Source organism: Eschrichtius robustus, chromosome 11 (genome assembly GCF_028021215.1).
Source record: "Eschrichtius robustus isolate mEscRob2 chromosome 11, mEscRob2.pri, whole genome shotgun sequence".
NCBI lineage: Eukaryota > Metazoa > Chordata > Mammalia > Artiodactyla > Eschrichtiidae > Eschrichtius > Eschrichtius robustus.
Genome location: NC_090834.1, coordinates 109,592,063 through 109,613,913, shown reverse-complemented (window position 1 = coordinate 109,613,913; position 21,851 = coordinate 109,592,063). Strand labels below are relative to the sequence as shown.

At 52.5% G+C, this 21,851-nt stretch overlaps 1 protein-coding gene across 2 annotated transcripts in view; it reads right to left on the bottom strand.

Annotated features, from left to right (window-relative positions):
* Positions 1-21,851, bottom strand: part of LRP5 (LDL receptor related protein 5) — a 109,955-nt gene that overhangs the window by 22,817 nt on the left and 65,287 nt on the right. For both annotated transcript variants that reach the window (XM_068554907.1, XM_068554908.1), the window contains exons 8-13: positions 16,805-17,021; positions 14,723-15,012; positions 12,131-12,357; positions 10,691-10,875; positions 6,006-6,329; positions 4,246-4,445 (exon numbers count right to left, since the gene is read on the bottom strand). In XM_068554907.1, coding sequence (XP_068411008.1) covers positions 4,246-4,445; positions 6,006-6,329; positions 10,691-10,875; positions 12,131-12,357; positions 14,723-15,012; positions 16,805-17,021 — 1,443 coding nt within the window. The remainder of the gene's footprint in view (positions 1-4,245; positions 4,446-6,005; positions 6,330-10,690; positions 10,876-12,130; positions 12,358-14,722; positions 15,013-16,804; positions 17,022-21,851) is intronic.

Genomic DNA, 21,851 nt, shown 5'->3' with positions numbered 1-21,851 from the left:
TTTTTTTTTAACTTCTTTATTGGAGTATAATTGCTTTACAATGGTGTGTTAGTTTCTGCTTTATAACAAAGTGAATCAGTTATACATATACATATGTTCCCCTATCTCTTCCCTCTTGCGTCTCCCTCCCTCCCACCCTCCCTATCCCACCCCTCTAGGTGGTCACAAAGCACCGAGCTGATCTCCCTGTGCTATGCGGCTGCTTCCCACTAGCTATCTATTTTACATCTGGTAGTGTAGATATGTCCATGCCACTCTCTCACTTCGTCCCAGCTTACCCTTCCCCCTCCCCGTGTCCTCAAGTCCATTCTCTACGTCTGCGTCTTTATTCCTGTCCTGCCCCTAGGTTCTTCATAACCATTTTATTTTTATTTTTTTAGATTCCATATATATGTGTTAGCATACAGTATTTGTTTTTCTCTTTCTGACTTACTTCACTCTGTATGACAGTCTCTAGGTCCATCCACCTCACTACAAATAACTCAATTTCGTTTCTTTTTATGGCTGAGTAATATTCCATTGTATATATGTGCCGCATCTTCTTTATCCATTCATCTGTCGATGAACGCTTAGGTTGCTTCCATGTCCTGGCTATTGTAAACACAGCTGCAATGAACATTGTGGTACATGACGCTTTCTGAATTATGGTTTTCTCAGAGCATATGCCCAGTAGTGGGATTGCTGGGTCGTATGGTAGTTCTGTTTTTAGTTTTTTAAGGAACCTCCATACCGTCCTCCAGAGTGAAGGCCCTCAAATCTTATTGTTTTTTAAATTTAGGGTGCCAGGACAATAGGCGTCCAGCACAGAGGTCCACCTCTCACAGCCTCTTCCCTGAGGGAGACAGGCCAGGGGTTCAAGGCCAGGTGAGGGTGCAGGGCTGCCCCGCAGCGCATACCGGGAGCCCAGGGGCAGCACGTGCCCCTCGCGGGGTCTGTTCTGCCCCTCACACTCCCTGCGGGTCTCCACCCCGAGCCTCTCCCGGAGCGCTGCCGGACTCCATGCCGTCTACTGCCTCTCAGGGATGAGCCCGGGCTTTCGGAGCCACCGACAGAGAATCCCTTTAAAGGGGACCTTGTTTCATGAACTGATGCAGGAGAAGGAGAGCACCCAGAGCTTCCCTCGCCTCCCTCACAGGCTAGAGGCCGATTCCCTGGTGGATCTGGTCCCCTTGGGTTCTCAGGTGACCTGACCTGGTGCAAAGGGGCTTCCCAAGCTCCTGGGCTGCTGCCACCAACGGTTTGGATGAAAAGTTCCTCCTCTGAGAAGGGAATCATCTTTAGATGATGTTCTGATCACAGCTCATTGCAGACCCTCTTAATACACCTCTTTTCAGCAGTCAATAAAACAGGAAGTCTCCTGGTGGTCAAGAGGGGGCTTGCAGCCATAAAGAAGCCCCCTTCCCCAGGCCCAGCCTCTTGGAGTCAGCTGGAGAGGAACCCCCCGCCCCCAAACACACACACAGCAGCCTCTGGTCCCGCCCTGCTGGGCAGCTGGAAGCACGTCACTCGCATCTCTGCAGGTAACAACATCCACGCCCCCAGGAGCTGCGGGCCCTAGGAGCCAGGCGTCAACTCCAGCCGGCACATTCCTTTCCCAAGAGCCACAGAGCTCTCTGGCCAAAGGCCACAGCCCAGTGCAGCCGACGGCCTGGGAGTAAAGCAGGATTCCAGCTAGCCCTGGCCAGAGTCAGGCTCCCTGTGGAGGGTGGGTGTGCGGGAGCCGGGCACACGCTCATCGGAACAACCAGCTGAGAGAAAAGTGCATGCTGTTAACAACACACCACCCACGTCCCTCCCCAGGCACACAGGAACGAGGAGATAAACTTTACACGGCTGGCCGGTTTTATAAAACCCAAACTCCAATTTTACCATAAGGAACAGCACTAATGCCTGTGCAAAAAACTTAGCAGAATCCAATTCAACGTCACAATCCACACCCCGCCCCCTCACCAGTACAAAGTGGTACTTAACCAAGTGGGAAAGTCTGCAGCAACGGCTCACGGGAGGATGCAACCCCAGGGTCCACTGATGGATGGACGGAGAAGCAAAATGTCCTCTATGCAGACAGTGGAGTGTTATTCAGTCGTAAAGAGGAAGAAAATTCTGATACCTCCTATGATGTGGATGAACCTTGAGGACATTGTGCTAAGTGAAATAGGCCAGTCACAAAAGGACAAATACTGGGTGATTCTACTTCTAGAAAGTACTTAGTGCTGCCAAATTCATAGAGACAGAAGGCAGGATGGTGGGCACCAGGGACTGGGGGTATGGGGGGGATGGAGAGTTAGTGTTTAATGGGGACAGAGTTTCCTCTGGAGATGGATGGTGGTGATGGCTGTACAACAATATCAATGTACTTAATGCCATGGAGCTGTACACTTAAAAATGGTTAAAATGGTCCATTTTATGTAACGTATATTTACCACAATAAAAGAATAAAAAATTAAATAGAAAAACGACAGCCGAGTAGATGATAATTAAGAATACCATCCTTGGAGGTGGGGTGGTACCCCTAATAATCAAAGCCACCAGAGGGTGGAGTTTAGCAAGAGACACAGGAAGGGAAATGAATATTTTCCAGATTAAGTGTTCCTAAAAGGGCTTTTTCTTCAAAGTCTTCCCCCACTTCTGCCGGACACCATAAAAGAATGCAAAAGAACGCCTCTCCATGGGACTTTAAGGCAATTTGCGCCCAGCAACTTTCTCAGCAGGAAGCCATGGTCCATCAATTAACACTTCCTGTTCTCCAAAGGACTCAAAGGGACTGTCACCTGCGCCCAGGGTGGGATGAAAGAAATCCATTCCCACCATTTCCACCAGGCTCTGCCCCCACAGAGATGCTGATCACAGCTGCTCGGGCACAGCTGGGCCTTTTACCATCAACCAAGGACACACATGTCAAAGGATGACTTGTTAACTTCACATCGTGGGTGGATGACGTATTTTGTCGCAAGTGAGGCCCAGTCTTACAGGCAGCAATGGCACCCAGTTCAGGGTGGGGAAGAGAAACACCTACATTACAGACACGAAAATCTTCTGAAAATCTCCACTCACAAACATCTGCATCGCTGTTCTAACAGTATCAAGATTTCACCACGATGACGTAAGCTGTTACACTGACCACTCGATTGAGAAAGAGACCATTGGGTTCTGTAGCTTTTGTGAAAGGAGTCTTTAGAAACTGGCATGACCAGCCAGGCACGTCCTACTGGAATTCTGGCCACAGTTCCCTGTCACATGGCTGGATACGCCGGGTGTGCCCCGAGGCTGCAGTGACAATGTCCTTCCTGGCATGGGTCACAAACACCTAACACAGAAAAGTAGTCAGTTCTGCTAGACTCACGTTTGGAAAACATGTATTCGTCCCCATGCAGTGATGTATCAGGGACAATTTGAGCAGAGAGCAGGTTTCGCATTCGCTTTGCACAACTGCACCCAGGAGAAACACTAGGCAAGTGTAGAGGACACAGCAGCACCGCACCGAGCAGGGGCCCACAAACACACGTGCCTCCAGCGACCCCCAGCCCCCGTGCACTGGGAGCCACGCCATCCACGCTGGGGTTACAACGTTATGTCCCCTCTCAGACAACCCTCCTTCCAGCGTTCCACAAAAACCCACAAGCTGCAACCTTCCGACCCCCATGTCCTCCGCCAACTTCAGGTCTTTTCAATGTCAAGAGCCATATCTGCTGGAGCATTTATGTACCGAACCACTTCACATTCGAAGGACAGTGCCCCTGTATTGCCAGGTTCCTCTCTTTTTTTCCGTTTGTCACTGATGGCCTTTTGAGTGCTGCACACCTAACCCCCTTTCCCCCACCAGCCCTGTGGTCTGTACTGGGCGATTTTGTACAGTGCAGTGATTTTCAGAAACATGTACATTGCATTATAACAGAACTGACTATACAACTCCCCTAAAATAAAAGATAAATCTAGAATAACCAGTATCAACTATCCCTGCACAGAACCACTATGGAAAGGAAAAGAAATCCCATGGGGTTTGACGCCCACCACTGCTACTTAAACAACTGCAAGATCCAGTTTCTACACAGAATCACAATCTAAGGGTTTCCCACTGCTCAGCCTTATACCTGGCAATGACATAATCGAAGTCCAATCATTGTTTACCCCAAACTGTGCCCTCTTGGCACCCCCTCTGCTAAGAAAAGGGGGCGGTAGCCTGGACGCCGCCAGTGCGAGCTCCTCGTGGAAGGGCCCCCCGCGCCCCCCCACAAGCACACTTACCTGGGTCCCATCGTCCTTGGCGCGTTTGATGTTCTGGCGCCCATCTACCCAGTAGATGAACTTGTCCAGTGGGTCATAGTCGATGGCCTTGACGTTCCTCAGCCCGTGCAGGGGCAGGATGAGGTCTGGGCTGTGCTGGTCATCAGGGATCATCCGGCTGATGGCACACTTCTGGCTGAAGAGCAGGAAGGTGGTGGGTGCTGGAGAGAGGCAAACGGGGGCGGGCGCACGTCAGCGTCTGGGAGCCGAACAGGGAGTGGGCAGGGAGGATGGCATTCCATTTTATGGTAAAAAGTAGATTTGCGTGTGCACCTACGAGACGTACATGGAAAAAGGCTGGAAAGACGCAAAACTGTTTCTTGGGGGTGGACTACGGGGAATTTTATTCTCCATGTTACACGTCTCTGTTGTTTCCATATTTTATAAGCGTGTGTGTTATTTTAAAACTAGATATCCATTTCTTTTCAGATTATCAAGACTTAAGTCAGAAGGAGGGAAAGGTAGTGAACATCAAACTCCCACCCATAAGTGTGTGTGATGCTCTGGTGACAGTGGGATTCGCCAGGGGCTTCTACGTGCGCCAGGGAATGGCTGAAAACCGTGTGACGTGAACAGTGACACCGGGAGGGGACGCTCCTCAGGGCTGTCAGGACCCAGGATGTGTAGAGGCCACCATCTGCAGCCACGTCAAGAGTTATAGCTGGGCCACAAGAATCCAAGTCACAGCCCTGGGTCTGCCGGCCTTGGGAGCCAGCACCCAAGTCACATCTCCTCTGGGCAGTGCGTGACCTGCACCTCCGCTTGACCCTTCAAGGTTATGGCCCCCAGTGGCAAGGACAACAGGACCAAAGAGAGCCCAAGAGTGGGGAATCCCAGGCTGTGGCCCCAGGCCCATCACATACGAGGCCTGGGGCCTCGACCAAGCCCCTTAACCCTTCGAAGCTGTAGGTCCCTCATCCACATAATTGGGCCAAGGAAGCTCAGTCCTCTTAATGCCCAGGGCTGCGAGAGGCTCACACAATGCCCGGATGACAAAGAGCTTTACAAACTGTCTAGCGCTGCACAGAGGCCGAGTTATAACTAGCTCTCTGCTGATGTCACAGGAGAAAAGCCTGCCAACAGGACACAGCTGTTCTCCCTGCGGGCCCATGGGAAAGTCACTCTCAGGCTCTCTGGACCTCGCTTTTCTTAGAATTGAAAGTGAAAAGGCCTACCTCGTTCAGAAGGTCGGTGTGAGGATTACACAGTGGACATGAGGCCACACGCAAGGGCTCAGGGCAGGGACTCTGGAGCCAGCCTGCCTGGATTCAAACCTGGTTCAAGTCTTACCAGCTGTGTGGCCTTGGGTGGGTAACTACACATCTCTGTGCCCAGGGCCCTTGTCTGTGAAATGGGGACAGTGATACTCCCTACCCCATAGGCTGGAGGATTAAGTGCCATAAAAAGCACTTGGAACAATGCCTGGCCCTATAAGTGGGTGCTCTCCCCCCAGGGACTGTTTTTCACATCCAAAGAGCCTCCCATGGGGCGTGCCAGCTGAGGGCTTGGACCATCTACTCGTGTCTTGATGAAGCAACAGGTCTTCCACCCAGCCTGAGCCTCCAGGTAACATTAGGCAACATGTGAAGTGCACAACCTGCCCAACTGCCCAGGTGCACCAAGGTTTCCCCAGATAAAAAGCTTCTTTCCACCTTAACCGCCAGAGTCAGACTGATGATCTAATGTGGGAGTGAGGGACAGGGGGAGAGCGAGGCACTTACGGCTGCAGTTGCGGCTACTGGGGTCCAGGGTGTAATGTGAGGCACAGCTGCAGCGGTGGCCGCTGGGGACAGCCAGGCACAGCTGCCCACACTGCCCGTTGTTGTGCATGCAGTCATTGAGGCCGTCCTGGCGGGAGGAGTGGAACACCAGGATGTCCATCACGAAATCCAGGTGGCCCTGGATGAGGGTGCGGTTCCGGCCACTGGTCTTGTCGGCTCGCTCGATGCTGTGCAGGTTCCAGTCTGTCCAGTAGATGTAATCGCTGTACTGCGTCAGGCCGAAGGGGTGCGGGAGGTCATCGGCAATCACGACCCGTTCCTGACCTGCGTGGAGACACACGGGTACCGAGTCAGCAACGGGCACCGCACGGGTGTCCTGTGGGTGAACCAGTTCAACCTGCAGCCTGGCCACCTGCGTCAGGCTCATAAAGCATGTGACCGCTTTGGGAAACGAGCAGGGTCCACTGAGGCTGGATGTGCACCTGCCCTGAGGGCAGGCAATTCCCCTCTTGCAGCACAAGAGAAATGCATGCAGCATCCACCCAAACAACACAGATGAGAATGTGCACAGCAGCAACTATGTGTAACAGCCGCAAACAGGAAACAACCCAAATGTCCGTCAATAGTAGGATGGATTAGGGACTTCCCTCGTGGTCCAGTGATTAAGACTCCGAGCACCCAATGCAGGGGGCCCAGGTTTGATCTCTGGTCAGGGAACTAGATCCCGCATGCCGCAACTAAGAGCCCGCATACCGCAACTAAAAGATCCCGCGTGCTGCAACTAAGACCCAGCACAGCCAAATTAAAAAAAAAAAAATAGTAGGATGGATTAAAAAATGGTAGGATCTTTTTGGGACCTCCCTGGTGGCTCAGTGGTTAAGCATCCACCTGCCAATGCAGGGGACGCAGGTTCGATCCCTGGTCTGGGAAGATCCCACATGCCGCGGAGCAACTAAGCCCGTGCGCCACAACTACTGAGCCTGCGCTCTGCAGCCTGCGAGCCACAACTACTGAGCCTGCATGCCACAACTACTGAAGCCCGCACACCTAGAGCCCATGCTCTGCAACAAGAGAAGCCACTGCAAGGAGAAGCCTGCGCACCCCCCGCTCGCCCCAACTAGAGAAAGCCTGTGCGCAGCAACGGAGAGCCAACACAGCCAAAAATAAATAAATAAATAAAATGTAACTTTATAAAATAAAAAAATTTTTTTTAAAAAGGTAGGATCTTCATACAATGGAAATGACGCAGCAATAAAAAAGAATAACAACAACGTGGGCGACTCTCACAGTTATTAGACTGAGTGAAAGAATCCAGACGCTGGAGAGCACATGCTGTACGGTCACAGTGATAGAAAGTTCTAGAACAGCACAACTAGTACACATAGATAGAAGTCAGGGCAGCACCGACCCCTGAGGAGGCTGGTGAGATTGACTAAAAGCCTTTTGAGGGCTGGAAACGTCCCTACTTTGATCTGCATGGGAGCTACACAGGCTATGTTGATGCTTCTGTGTATGTGCAAGTATCTGTACGTAAAAATTCTCCAACTTGACCACTTTTTTGTACTTGACTGTATATATACGTCAGCAAAAATTTTAAATATTGATAAAATAGATTAAATATTGATAAAATAAAATATTGATAAAATAAAATATTGATAAAATAAACTGCCCTAGCAGTCTACCACAGTGGTTGAAACCAGGTTCTGGAGTCAGCCTGGGCCCCCTCACTTCTCCCCTGACCAGCATGTGACCTTGGGAAAGCTATGTAAGCTTCCTGACTCTCAGTCTCCCCATCCGCAAAATGGGTATTTTGGGGGGGGCCATGCCATGTGGCTTGTGGGATCTTAGTTCCCCAAACAGGGATCGAACCCAGAGCCATGGCAGTGAAAGCACCGAGTCCTAACCACTGGACCACCAGGGAAGTCCCAAAATGGTTATTCTTAAGAGTGCCCTCATGGGTATCCATGATAATTAAATGTAATAAATTATGATTAAAAAAAAACAATGAGGTTTGTGATATAATTGTGATAAATATTCAACGAGATCATGCACGTAGAATGGTCAAAATGCCGGCACAAATTACGTGCTTGATAAAAACTACGTGCAGAATAACATTCCCCCTCTCGCCCCAAAAGAGGTCATTCTAATATCCAGAATTTCTGAATATAGTACCTTACACGGCAAAAGGGGCTTTGCAGGTGCAACTAAATTAAGGATTTTGAAATGGGTAGACGATCCTGGATTATCCCAGTGCACCCAGTGCAAACACAAGCGTCCTTGTAAGAGGGAGCAGGACAGTGAGAGAGAGGCTGGTGGAGGCTATACAGCTGGCTTTGAAGATGGAGGAAGGGCCACGAGTCAAGGATGCAGGAGCCCCCAGAAGATGGAAAAGGCAATGGATTCTCCTCTAGAGCCTCCAGATGGAAGGTAGCCCCGCCCACACCCTGCTTTCATTTGGGAACGCTGGTGCCATTCTAACGCCAGCAGCAGAGGGCTTGTGAAATGAACCAGGGTCTGATCACGTGACCCGCCGAGCAGTTACACGCAGAGCACACACCTGTGTGCACCTGCTGGAACTACTGCGGCCACACGCAGGCTCAGGGCCGCGTGAGGTGGGGAGAGCGGGTGCAGGGCCCGGTGACACTCGACAAGTTCTGTCCCTCCACCTGGGCATGGGTTTCTAAGTCTTCACTTGTCAAAGTGTGTGTGTTGTACAAGCGCCTCACGTATGCTCTATTTCACAGTAAAAACGGTACCAGTGAAAACACGTTGGCGACATGGGGACATGCTTCTCCTGTACAGGAGTGGGAGAAAGCCAGATGAAGATCATACATGGCACGATTTGAAATAACGTTTTCAAGATGATTTTTAAAAAGGAAAAAAGTGAAAAAAATCTTCAGAGATGAACAGCTAAAAATATTTGCTTAAAAAAATCAATCAAAAAAATTTTGAGACTGGAAACAAATATGCCAACAGGTGAATATACATTATTACTGACTGGTGAAATTATGGATAATGAAAATTTTTCTTCCTGTTGTTCTGCATTTTTAGAAATTTTCTAAGTTGATTATTTTATCATTAGAAAGAAGACAGTTCTGAAATAAAGGTGCTCCCTGGCTGCCTCTGTCACGCACACGCTGCCCGCCCCCACTCCGCCCCAGGCCCCGGACCGGGACTCGGAGTGGACTTTTCCAACAACAACGATCATTAACTAAACACTCAGAGGGCGGTGGCTGTGCTCCAGGCTTGGCGAGAAGGGCCTTCACTCTCATCCTTTCAGTTAATTCTCACAGCAGCAGCTGTAGGAGGGAGGGACCATCGGCATTAGAGAACCGAGGCACAGAAAGGTTAAGTCACCTGGCTCAAGTCACACAGCAAGAGCAAGGCCAGGACTGCAACCAGGATGGCGAGGCCCCAGGTTCACGCCCCACGCCCACTCGCGCCACGCCAGGCGACACTGCCACCCTCCCCTTGCCCAGGGCCTCCCCTGTTATCAACCAAGTGCTCCCTACACGTCTACGCCATTCAGTGGGAATATGGTCGAAAACGGCCTGGCTGGCTGCACACGACCACCCTCAACCTGCAGAGTCGAGGGGGGGTTTCCAGGGCTTTCACTGCTTTTCCTCCGAGTGTGTCTTTACTCTGGGGTAATCAGGGAGCTTAATTATTTCGGGAAACCACAGCTGTGCTGTGACTGGTTTCCCACCTGGCACCAGCCTCTTGTAGTTCCCTGTGGGGCTGGGGGTGACGGTCTCAAAGACACATTCAAGCCTTGCTCTTGGCCTCATACACCAGGACAGTCAGCATGCGGGGGGGGGGGGGGGTGCAGCCCGCCGCAAGCAGAAACCAGGCCACTGGGCTTCTAGCCCTGGCTCTGCTCACACAGTACCTGGGGACAAGCCGTTCAGCCCACCTATGCCTCAGTTTACTCATCTGTAAAATGGGCACAACCACACCCACCACAGGTGGCGGCAGCAGCAGCGATTAGGAAGGAAGCCAAATTCTCTAGGTTGAACGGGGCAGCCCCGTCACGTGGTATCACCCAGGAGAGCTAATATAACCAACCACCCCCCGCAAAATGTCCAGAGTCACGTGATTTCTAGGCTCAAATCCTGCCCTCACTGCTGGGTGGCTGGGAACGAGGGTCTTTTTGGTTTTGTTTTTAACCTAATCCCAGGTGTTGAGTGGTCCCAGAACAATGCCTAGCACCCAGTAGGTATTCAGGGTCAGATGGAGCTGTAGCACGTGGCCCTGGGGTCTGAGTGGCACTCTGTGACCTTACACAAGTCCCACGACCTCCCCGGGCCTCAGTTTCGCCATCAACGAAAACCTACGCTATGTGGTGTAGGGTCAAATTAGAATCCTGGCACAGGGTTGGCTGGGACCCGGCTCTCAGCTGGTGTGTAGGAAACAGCTGTCACTGGGGTCTCTATTGACACATCTACAGCAACAGCACCAGGGGCGGAAAGGGACAACCCTCAGGAGGGGGCAAGGCTGGGTCAGCACCCGGGGCGTGGCTGCACCTCCTGTGGGGCTTGGGCCTCACGGGCCCAAGGGCACAGCGCCATGGGGGCTGAGCGCGGCCAACGCCCGGGGCAGGGATGCCCCCTCGCGGCAGGGCCCACCGGCCCTCACCCAGCCCGGGGCAGGGACGCCCCCTCGCGGCAGGGCCCACCGGCCCTCACCCAGCATGTTGGATGACTCAATCATGTTGGTGTCCAGGTCCGTCCAGTAGAGACGCTGGTCGGCGTAGTCAATGGTGAGGTCGTTGGCCCGGCCCACCTTGTCCACCAGCGTCATGCAGTTGGTCCCGTCCATGAAGGCCCGCACGATCCTGGGCTTGCCGCCCCACTCGGTCCAGTAGATGTAGCTGGAAGACATGGGAGCAGGGCGGGGCAGGCTCAGGCACGGCCACCCTCACGGCAGGGCAGGGAGCACACCTGCCGCCATCTCCTCGGCTGTGCCGATGGCATCCCTGCAGGAAGCAGGGAAGGGGCGAGACCCTCGGAGCCCCCTCTACCCCACCGTCCCTCTGGGAGCAGTCACGGAGCTACATCCTGCCTCCTGGGGTCCCACAGCAGCCCCCCTGCAAGCTAAGCCCTGATATTCTCATTCGGGTGCACAGACGGGGTGACCGTGCAACAGGACATCCAGCCTGGGACACCTGTGTCAGGGACAAACGCTAACTAAGCTGGACAGGATGCCAGGGTGACCGGGACGGGCAGGAAGAACGTGGGCAAATCGGGGCGTACAGTCTCCTCTCCTCAAAGAAGGTAGAAAACAAGACCCTGAGGCAAACAGGCATCGTCGGGTCAGGATTCGAACTCAGCTCTGCCGTCTCCACCAACGGGTCCTCCTTCGTCGCTCTTCAGCAGTGGCTCCGGGGAAGGAATCCCCATTCCAGAATTGTGTACGTTTCACTGGTCCTTTCGCTAAAACCTGGACCTTTCTTTTTGTTCTGCCGAAATCTTCCCTTCCCTGGAAGAGCACGCAGCAGGCAGGGTTTGGACTGCTCCCTACACGCCACTAATGCTTTATGGTTCGAGCCCTGAGTGCAGAGGAAGACTCCAACCCTGGCCCCTCCGGCCCCAGGGCAGGGCCCCCAGGCTGCCTGACACATAAAAGCGTGTGCCTTGCAAGGTGGGTTTTAAACCGCCGCTAAGTGGCCACCAAGAAGCAGGAGGGGAGAAGCCCAGGACAGGAGCCCAGAAAGGACTGCACGGGACTTCCTGGCCCAGCCCTGCTCTAACCAGTTACGTGACCTTCAGTAAATCACTGAGCTTCTCTGAGCCTCAGTTTCTGCACCTGTAAAATCACCCACCCCTTGCAGGGCCCCTGGATGCCCAGATGAGATGACCCCCCTGGGAGCGCCCAATGTGGTGCCTGATACAGAGGCTTCCCTTCCTGCCTTGTGCTCTGGGCCTCAGTGTCTCCACTATGAAATGAACCAGATGACCTCCAAGGGTCCCGCCGGCCCCGGCCACCTCAAAGCTAGTAGCGGTCATTACTGCTCTAACCGCAGAGTGCCAGGTGGGCAGCCGTCTGCCTCGGCCTCGGGTCATCAACGCACTGGCTCATGTAGAGAGGTGACGGGGACATGCCTGCTGGACAAAAACGGTCCTCACCCTTTGGTGGGGTCCAGGGCCAGCGACCTCGGGTTGTCCAGATCCCTCCACACAAGGACCTGCCGGAACTGCCCGTCCAGCCGGGCCACTTCGATCCTGTTGGTCCCGGTGTCCGCCCAATAGAGGTTCTTGCCCATCCAGTCGACGGCCATGCCTTCCGGGTAGTCGAGGCCAAACTCGATCACGTGCTCCACGGAGCTCCCGTTCATGAAGGCTCGGCTGATGGTCTGGGAGCAGGTGAGGAGGAAAGGGGCACCGGTTAGAAACCAGAGTTTTTGCAGATGTCTCCTGGAGCAACTACTGATCACATGTGGGACCAAATCACCAACATTCGAGTTTTTATTCTTTTTATTTCTTTTATATTTTATTTTAATTTTTTCCCAACATTTGAGTTTTTGAAGGAACATTTGAAAAGCAGCAAAATACAACCTTTTTAGAAGAAACAATTTGGTTATATACATAAAATATATACTTCATTTAAAAATATGTAAAAATATTTTATTTAATAGTATACAATTATAAAAAATATATAATTATATATAAGCTATATTATATATATATATATATGTATCATGACCCTTCAAAATAGTTGTAACCGTAAAAAAAAAAAAAAAAAAATCACTGTATCCTTTCACCCAGTAATCTTCCTCCTGAAACTTTATCCAAAGGAATGAAAACACAAAAGAGGCTTTACCCACAGAGATGCTTGTTACTGTGGTATCATTTAGAGTCGGAAAAAACTGGAAGAACATTTAAAATAAGGGAACGGTTAAGTATGATAAGGAATATATGTGCACTGGAATATTTTACACATTTAAAGAATTATGTTAAAGAGTTTGTAATAGGCTGATAAAATACCTGTTATAATGTGATGTGAAGAAAACCAGGATACAGAATTCTACGAAGCATATGATTGTGATTATGAGAAATACTAACATAGGCAAAAACTCAAAGGAAATACACTAAAATGACATCAATGGCTGACTTGGGATGATGGGGATGTGGGCGTTTTTATTTTCTTCTTTATACTTTTCTGTATAATATACTTTTCTCTCTTTCTACAATGAACCCTGTGACTTTTAAAATCAGAAAAATCTTTAAGAGCCATGTAATACCAACAGTAGAATAAAAGACAGGTGATTAAACTGTTTGAGTTGTCCAGTGCTTTAGAACAGGGGTCAGCAGACCTTTTCTGTAAATATTTCAGGTGTCACAGGACATTTGGATCTGTCACAACCTAGTGGCACAAAAGCAGGTGCAGACAATCCATGAGCAAATGGGCACCAGTGTGACCCAATAAAACTTTACTGACAAAACACGGAGGCCAGCCCCCAGGCCAGTATGCTAAACCCTGCTTTAGAAGATGAAAGAGGAAAAAAAAAAAAGAAGATGAAAGAGGCTTTCCTGTATTCATCCAGGATGTTTAAGTTAGCACCCGGAACAAAGAAAGAGCTTGCTAAGTAAGCGGGCACTCATGAGGGAGTGGATGGGGGGAATCGAAAAATACACGGACACCCAATCACTCTAGAAATGGCCACCTGTGTGTCCACTGGACCTGCTCATTGTAATCATTCGTGCTTATTTATTAACGCAGGTTCACTAATGTTCTATTGGTGTGAATCGAGTTACAATAAATATTATAGTTCTTTTATTTTTTTAAATTTATTTGTTTTTTTGGCAGCACTGTGTAGCTTGCGGGATCTTAGTTCCCCAACCAAGGATCGAACCTGTGCCCCCTGCAGTGGAAGTGCGCAGTCCTAACCACTGGACCGCCAGGGAATTCCCTATAGTTCTTTAAAAAAAAACCCAAAACTTTTTCTACAAGGGAACACTACTCAGCCATGAAAAAGAATGAAATGTTGCCATCTGCAACAATATCGATGGACTGGGAGGGTATTATGCTAATTCAGACAGAGAAGAACAAATGCTGTACGATATCACTTACATGTGCAACCTAAAAAATACAACAAACTAGCAAATATAACAAAAAAGAAGCAGATTCACAGATACAGTGGTTACCAGTGGGGAGAGGGAAGGGGGAGGGGCAACATCATGGTAGGAGAGTAAGAGGTACAAACTATTAGGTATAAAATAAGCTACAAGGATATATTGTACGACACAGGGAATGTGGCCAGTATTTTATAATAACTCTAAATGGAGTATAACCTTTAAAAATTGTGACTCACTCTATTGTGCACCTGTAACTTACATTGTACAGCAACTAAACTTCAATTTTAACAAACCGTTAAAAAAACAAGGGACTTCCCTGGTGGCACAGTGGATGGGACTCCGGGGGCCCGGGTTCGATCCCTGGTTGGGGAACTAGATCCCACATGCATGCTGCAACTAGGAGTTCCCATGCCACAACTAAGGAGCCCGTGTGCCGCAACTAAGGAGCCCATGTGCCACAACTGGGGAGCCCGTGAGCTGCAGCTGAGGCGCCCGCCTGCCGCAACTAAGACCCCACACAACCAAATAAATTTTTTTTTTTTAAAAAAAGGAAGAAAACCTTTTTTCAGCCTCTGAGGCGATACCATCACCGGGTAGGTATTCACGGGAAAGGTGCACGGGGAGGACGCCCAGCCGCCGTACCTTCAGGCTGACGTCAGTCCAGTAGATGTGATGGTTGGACACGTCGAAGTCCAGCGCAGAGGCCTCCTTGACGCCCGTGAGCGGGATGGCCACGTCGTTGTTATTGGTATCCAGGGAGATCCTGTGGATGGCGGCCCGGCTGGTGAACACGAGGAAGGCCTCGGGGACGATGCAGGTCTTCATGTCACTCAGCAGCTCCAGGCCGATGGGGCAGCCGCACTTGGCGGCGCGGGGCGTGAAGAAGCACAGGTGGCTGCAGCCCCCGTTCCTGTCCGCACACGGGTTGGTCCCTGGACGGAAAGACACAGGCTCTAGACGCCAGAGGCCCAGCAGAGAGGGGGTGGGCAGTGGCTCCACGGTTGTACGAGGCTTCGTTTCTGCCAGACGTCACACAGGGACAGCAGGTGGGTGGATGGAAACCCAGGGCCTCCCCAGGCATGGGGAGGGCACGTAACAACGGCTGGCTCTGGGCCCAGGGCATTCCCGCACTTGGACTCCTCCATCCTCATGGCGACCTGGGGACAACCGCACCCCCTGCTCCCCCCACCCCGCCGGGCCTGGACTCCCTGCCTGCTGACCTGACCGCAGCCCGCGACACCACCCAGACAGTTCCTCCTCCTGGTCCCCGGCACTCTCGGTGCCCTCGAACTCAGATGCACCCAGGACGGCCCAAGGCGCCTCTTTCTTATTGTAGCAGACTGTACTTAGCATTCATGTATTTTTGGCCAGGCCGTTAGTCTCACTCATCTGCCGCAGTGCTGTTAAAATTGGCTTTAATTTAGTGTCAAGTATTTCAGCTAGAAAAAGAATCCTCTCTCCCATCTTTCCCAGTAAATCCCTACATGAGAGAGAGAGAAAGAGGGAGGGAGGGGTCCAATTTCTCAACTTTAAATCACACCCAATGGATATATCATTTTTCTTATCTCTAGGGCTTTATTTTTTGTTTTTCAGACACTCACTCACCGGTGGGCCTCACGTTCCACAGTGGATGACAAACGTGTTTTCAAAGGCGGCTGGTAAACTGAGTGTGCTGATTCCATCGCCTTGTCTCAGGAGTGCGGGTTGTGACCAAAGGCCTCTCCCGGAGACCAAGATGCACTAGATCCCCCCAGGATCTCCGCCCACGGCCTCACCTCCAGGCCTGTGCTCAGCTGTCGCTTCTGCCGGGCAAACCCTGACCCCCACCTGCTCCCTAAATTCCAAGCTCAAATGCCCTCCCTCATATTTTAAAGCCAGGCATCCCTCTAACACCTCAACTGTAGTCACCAGCCTGGCAGCAGAGCTAACTAAGGGGTGTCTCACCCACTAGACTTAAGGGCGAGCACTGGGGCCTCTCTGGTCCTTCCTCCCTCCCTCCCTCCAGCAAAGGCTTGCTGAGTGTCTCTGATGTGTAGGTGCAGTACTAGGTGCTGGGCCCCAGCTGGGGACAGGGTCCCTGCTGCCACAGAGCCCACAGTCCCGTCCCCCCATCTGTCCTCCCACCACAGCTGGACACCACTGTCCCCAGTGTAGCCTGTCGACCTGCACTGGGAATCATATTCATAAAGAGACAAATCCCTGTGTTAAGGGAGCTTTCTGCAGATCCTGGCTTTCAGATAAAAGGTGTGTGCTTGAGGGCCCAGCCTGTCACACTGGACAACGATTCCAGCCCAGCCCAGCCAGGAGGTCGAGGCAGACCCGGGCATGAGTCCTGAGCTTGGCCACCCAATAGCTGCACGGCTTTGCCACCCTCTCCCCAGCGCAAACAGGGCCACATCGTAATTCGCGTAGAGGGCTGCTCTGGGCACGAAGGCACTTAGCCACAGCCTGGCACGCAGCAGGCGCTCTGCAAGTGTTAGCCATCGTGAGAACAACTATTGCCACCAGTGCCCAGTCACCATGCCTGGTCAATACCCCACCCCCATGCCACTGGTCCTGGACCAATATTCTCACCATCTCCTGTGCTGTCCAGCCCCAGAGTGGTGCCCCAGCCGGGCACTTACACCCCCTGCTTTGTCCTCCAACTGGGCTGCCTGTGGACCAAAAGGGCAGCCACGAGCCTGTGGCATGGCTGACCCATGGCTGGAGGCTGACCCGACTCACCGACGGCCTTGGCCACATTCACGGCCTTGAGCCCCATCAGGTCGGGCAGCTGGTCGATGATGACGTCCCGGCTCGCCTTGACCTTGTGCACGCGCTCGATGCTGCGCCGCTGCCAGTCGGTCCAGTAGATGAAGTCCCCCAGCAGCGTGAACCCGAAAATGTGTGGGAGCTTGTCCTCCAGGAGCGTCCGCCTCTTTGTCCCGTCGATGTTGATCACCTGCAGGATGGCAGACGTAGGGCTGAACCAGCCTCGGGCCTGAACTGCCTGGAACAGGACGGGCCCCAGCAGCGTCTGCACCTGGCGAGGCCACCTAACAAAGCCACGGCTCACTGGGGCAGCTGGATAAGTGATGTTTTCAGTGATGGGGCCATTCAGGGGCTCTTCCCCACTGCCTCCCCTACCTGGGGGTGGATGCTGGGCTGAGAGGGGCAGGCAAGACAAACAGGTGTCCTCTCTCTCGCCATTGCTGATCGACTAGCAGTGGCTGCCCGGAATACCAAGGTGTGGGTCTCCGACCCAGGATGGGCTCATTGATTAGTAATGTCTGCCAAGATGTAGCACGGGGAGGCACCAGTTCACACCCTTGACCCGGAGCTCAATTTCAAAAGGCTGGACAGCTAACGTACTGCAGGCCCTGGGCAAAGCCTCCCACTTGTCTGTGGACTAACTTCTTGCTCGGTCAACACCAGGTGAACTTGAGGACGCTTCTGGTTCTAAGTCTGAGCCTACAGCTCTAAGATGCTTTCCAACACCAGACACACTGGTGGCTGTTTACTCCGAGATGTAAAAGCTAAATCTTTTCCTTGAAGAGTCAGCACTGATTAAAAGCATCAACCACAAAAGCCACAGAGGAGAAAAATACTGTCAAACATAAAAACGCTTTAACCAACTGAAACACACAAACAGGATAAGATGTGGTTGTGATGACAGGTGACCCTGTAGGAGCTGATGCGAAAAAGAAGATAAAAACGTAACATCCAAACTCTCGGGCTCTCAAGCCAGGATGAAAGAGACATGATGAATCAAAGGCAAGTCTCAACAGGCCTCCTGCAGCCAGATTATATTCCCAGCTCATCAGAAAGGCTACAAACCTTCAGTTTTGCAGGTGGCAAACACAAGACAGATCGGGTGTGTGTTAAGCAGAAAAGACTTTGGTCCTCTGTTGTTGGACAGCACAGGACAAAACTGCTGGCTCAACCAGGAGTGGCAGGCAGCTCTGGGCCCCGCAGCCAGGGGTCCCACCCCAGCTCTGCCCCACAGCCAAGTCCCTGCATCCCACATGGACCTCAACCTCTCCACCTGTAACTGAGGGTAGCAGCTAAAGGCACCCTGGAGGGACTTCCCTGGTGGTCCAGCAGTTAAGACTCCACGTTCCCAATGCAGGGGGCCTGGGTGTTTGATCCCTGGTCAGGGAACTAGATCCCACATGCCTCAACTAAGAGCCCGCAAGCCACAACTAAAGATCCCGCATGCCGCCACGAAGATTCCGCGTGTTGCAACTAAGACCCAGTGCAGCCAAATAAATAAATAAATATTTAAAAATAAATAAAGTCACCCTGGGAACTTAACCAAAGAACAGTGAGTGGCTGGGCCCCAACCTGGGGCAATTACACCAAAACTGGAAGGCCAGGTATGAGTCCTGAAAGCAGCTCCCCACAGGTGGCTCCAATGAGCAGCCCAGATGAGAACACCGGATGGGACCACGTCCTGTACCGTGAGCTGGAGTGTAGACCTTGGGCTGTAGGATCTCCGTGCGGAGCTCTGGGCACCACGCCTGGCCCACTGGTTAGCCACAGAGGGCAGGTGATGGATTAATGCTCCAAACTGGTCCAGGGTGCTGGTTCCAGCTTCGGCCCCACAAGAGGAAGGCACATAAAGGCAATGAACACACGCTTTGCACAGAACTCAGACCTGGGGAGGGGTCTCGCCTGGGATTACCGCCGAGGAGGTGCACAGCAAGAGAAAGAGCGTCTCTAAGAACACACAGCCCATAAGAGGCAGGGCTCAAACCCCTGCTCCTTCCCTGACACAGAATAACCAGGGCCGGGCGCCGGGGGCGGGGGCGGGCAGAATGGCAGATGTAGGACATGATCGCTATGAAGAAAACACCCACATCTGGAAGATAAAGGCCCCACCTTTTATATACCAAAATGTCAACAGCATCTCTTGAAGAGATTTTTCTCATCCTTCTCTATGTTCATATTTTCTTTATTTCCTTTAACAACTCAATTCCAGACATAAATAAGTGCATGTTCTATTGACTGAGGGGAGGAAGTACATGTTCCCCAGCTTAGGAAGGACGAAAGTGAGCCCGCAGAGGACACGGGGCCAGACGGGGGAGCGGGGAGACAGCCGCTGCCGGCAGCAATCCCTCCCCCCACCTCTGTCTCCCCCGCCACCGCCCCAGCCTCTGGTTGCCCAGAACAAAGTGAGGAGGCCGTGAGCTGCTCCCCCGGGGGCCGGGCTGGCGGCACCCACCGCAAGGACAGAACCTTGGCTCTGGGCTGGCAGGGCCTCCCTCTGCCTCGGAAGCCCCTCCCTCACCCCATCCCACTTTGAACGATTACAGACCCCATGAAACACCTCTCAGGCCCTCCAGCTTGGAAGGACATCAAGACTCTTAACAGTTGAGAAAATAAATGATCCCAAAGCAGCCTTTTTACGGCAGCTTTCAACACACCTTGACCAAATCCAACACATCTGTAAAAGTAACTCTGCTGGACCAGGCCTTTCCCAAATCCTGGAGCAGACAAGTAGGAACTGTGGACTCCATGCTTTCACTGCCGAGGGCCTGGGTTCAGTCCCTGGTCAGGGAACTAAGATCCCACATGCTGTGCAGTTCCGCAAAAAAAAAAAAAAAAAAAAAGTGTAAAAACCACCGTGCGTTTGAAAGTGGCACAAAAATAGTCATTCTGGCCTCCGGTCCATAGGTTTCAACCCCTGCTCAAGAAGTTCTCCTGCCCTTGATTTTCAGGAGAGGAAACCAGATGCCTCCAGGAAGTTATGTCAAAACGGTCAAGCCAGACGCCGAAGGCGCCCGAGTGTCAGCCAGCCTTGCTCTCCGACCTTTCGGCCTCCGCCCTCCTGTGCCCGGCTGACTCCACACACCAAGCCCAGGTCTGGAGTGGGGGAGAGGCAGGGCAAGCAGAGCACACATCCATCCCCTGGCCAGCTCATTACACGACCCGCAGATTCAACAGCTGCGTGATACACAGAAGGGTGGGCAGACCCCAGAGAAGCCCACCCTCAGCTGTACTCCAGGAGGCAGAACCCACGGCTACGGGGTCTGCACGGCCACCCACAAAACAGCAGACCCCAAAAAGTCACCTGAGGTGCAATTTCCTTACACTGAATCCTCTGTTTCCAATGACTTGGCCATGCAAAGAGGTGTGAGCCCAAGACCAACCCTTTGAAAGCACACGTTTAAAGAAAAAAAGAGTTCTGCTCTCTGATGGAACAATTATACTCAGACACAAAGCCCCAAATTAAAACTGCTCTGGTTATTTTGTTTCACGTAACAAAAAAGATATTACACACCCGCACAGCTTGTGGCCCCGTTGCCCGGAAGCCCTGCACCCTTCTTCCCCAGGGCTCATGGACCCGGACACACAGCCAATCTGTCACTCCTGCAATGAGTGTTTATTCTGTTCGTGCTGGAAGTCACCTCCATCGACTCAGGAAATGTCAGGAACAGGGGGACGGATGTATTTTTAACTTCTCAGGCTGTGATTCATCCTTGGCCCGCCTGCTCCACCGGGTGTGTCCCTCCCCACCGGGTACTCCCCACGAATGCCTACCCTGACAGCACACGGCCACCAGCAGATGTCAGCTGCAAGGGACACAAGCTCCCCATGGTCCTGGCCGAGTAAGACATCGGGGGGCTGCAGAGGGCCCAGGTGACCCCCGGGGCCTCCAGCGAGTACAAGGCAAGCCACACACAGCAGACACTTCCTGCCCCAGAGACGGGCCAAACAGCCCGGACTATGGGTCGACCTGCGAAACTTCTGCTTCTTCCATCCTCGGGTCGGGGAAACAGCTGGGCAGGAAGCTTTAGAAAGACAGCTCAAGTCCACAGAGGGCAAGGCCCGACCTTGCTCTTACTCAGTAATGGCTAAAACCGCCGTCCAGGGACCTGCCTGATCACCGTGTGAGCGCAAGGGTGTTTAAACGCTTTGCCTATTTCAGGATTAATAATGGGCACCCTTCCTCCCTCTACTCTAGAAACAGAAGGAAATAGACAGGATATACACAAGTCAGTGAGAGGAGAGGGCAGGGCTTCAGGACCAGGGTGGCTGGAGAAGCAGCCAGGGTGCTGTCGGGGAGCTTGAACGACCCGCACCCCCTGCCCCCCGGGCCCTCATCCTCTCTGCTCGGCATCCCTCGAGAATGCTGACCACCTCCGACGGGCTGTGGTTGTCCCGGTCACTGCTGTCTACATCTCCCCTCCTAGAACACTGACCCCACCAGGGCATGGGTCTGTCCTGTGTTGCTTTTCCAGCACAAGGTGATATTCAGTGAATGCTGCAGGATGAACAGATGCTCGCCCAGGGGCGGGGAGGGGGTTGGGGGAAAGAGGCAGCGCGAGCTATGACAGGACAGGAGGTCCGCTCAGGGATGATCCTACAGGCAGCTGTGGGAAAGGAGGATGCAGGGCCGGGCCGGTGAGGGGAAGCGGGGGACAGAGAGAGTGGGGGGAAGGACTAAGAGGGAGAGGTCGCTTCTGATGCAGACCCGGTGTGTCCTGACTCCCTGCCAGGGGATCAGCATAGAGACCCCAATTCAAGCTCAGAGAGCTCCCACCTGCTTTGGGAGACATGGCCGCTCACGAACAAGTGAAAAGATGATGATGATGGTGATTCCATAGCTAAGCGAGAGCACAAGCCCTGGACAGATCTGGAAGGCCTTACAGCTTCTGGCTGGGAGAGGCAGCCTCCAGGCAGGAACCAGGATGTTGCTGTTTTGGAAAGGAAGACCCTACACCGTGTGGCCAAGTGCGTGGAGGAGGTGAGCTGCCCCCATACGTGAGACCACGGCATGTGGCGGGAG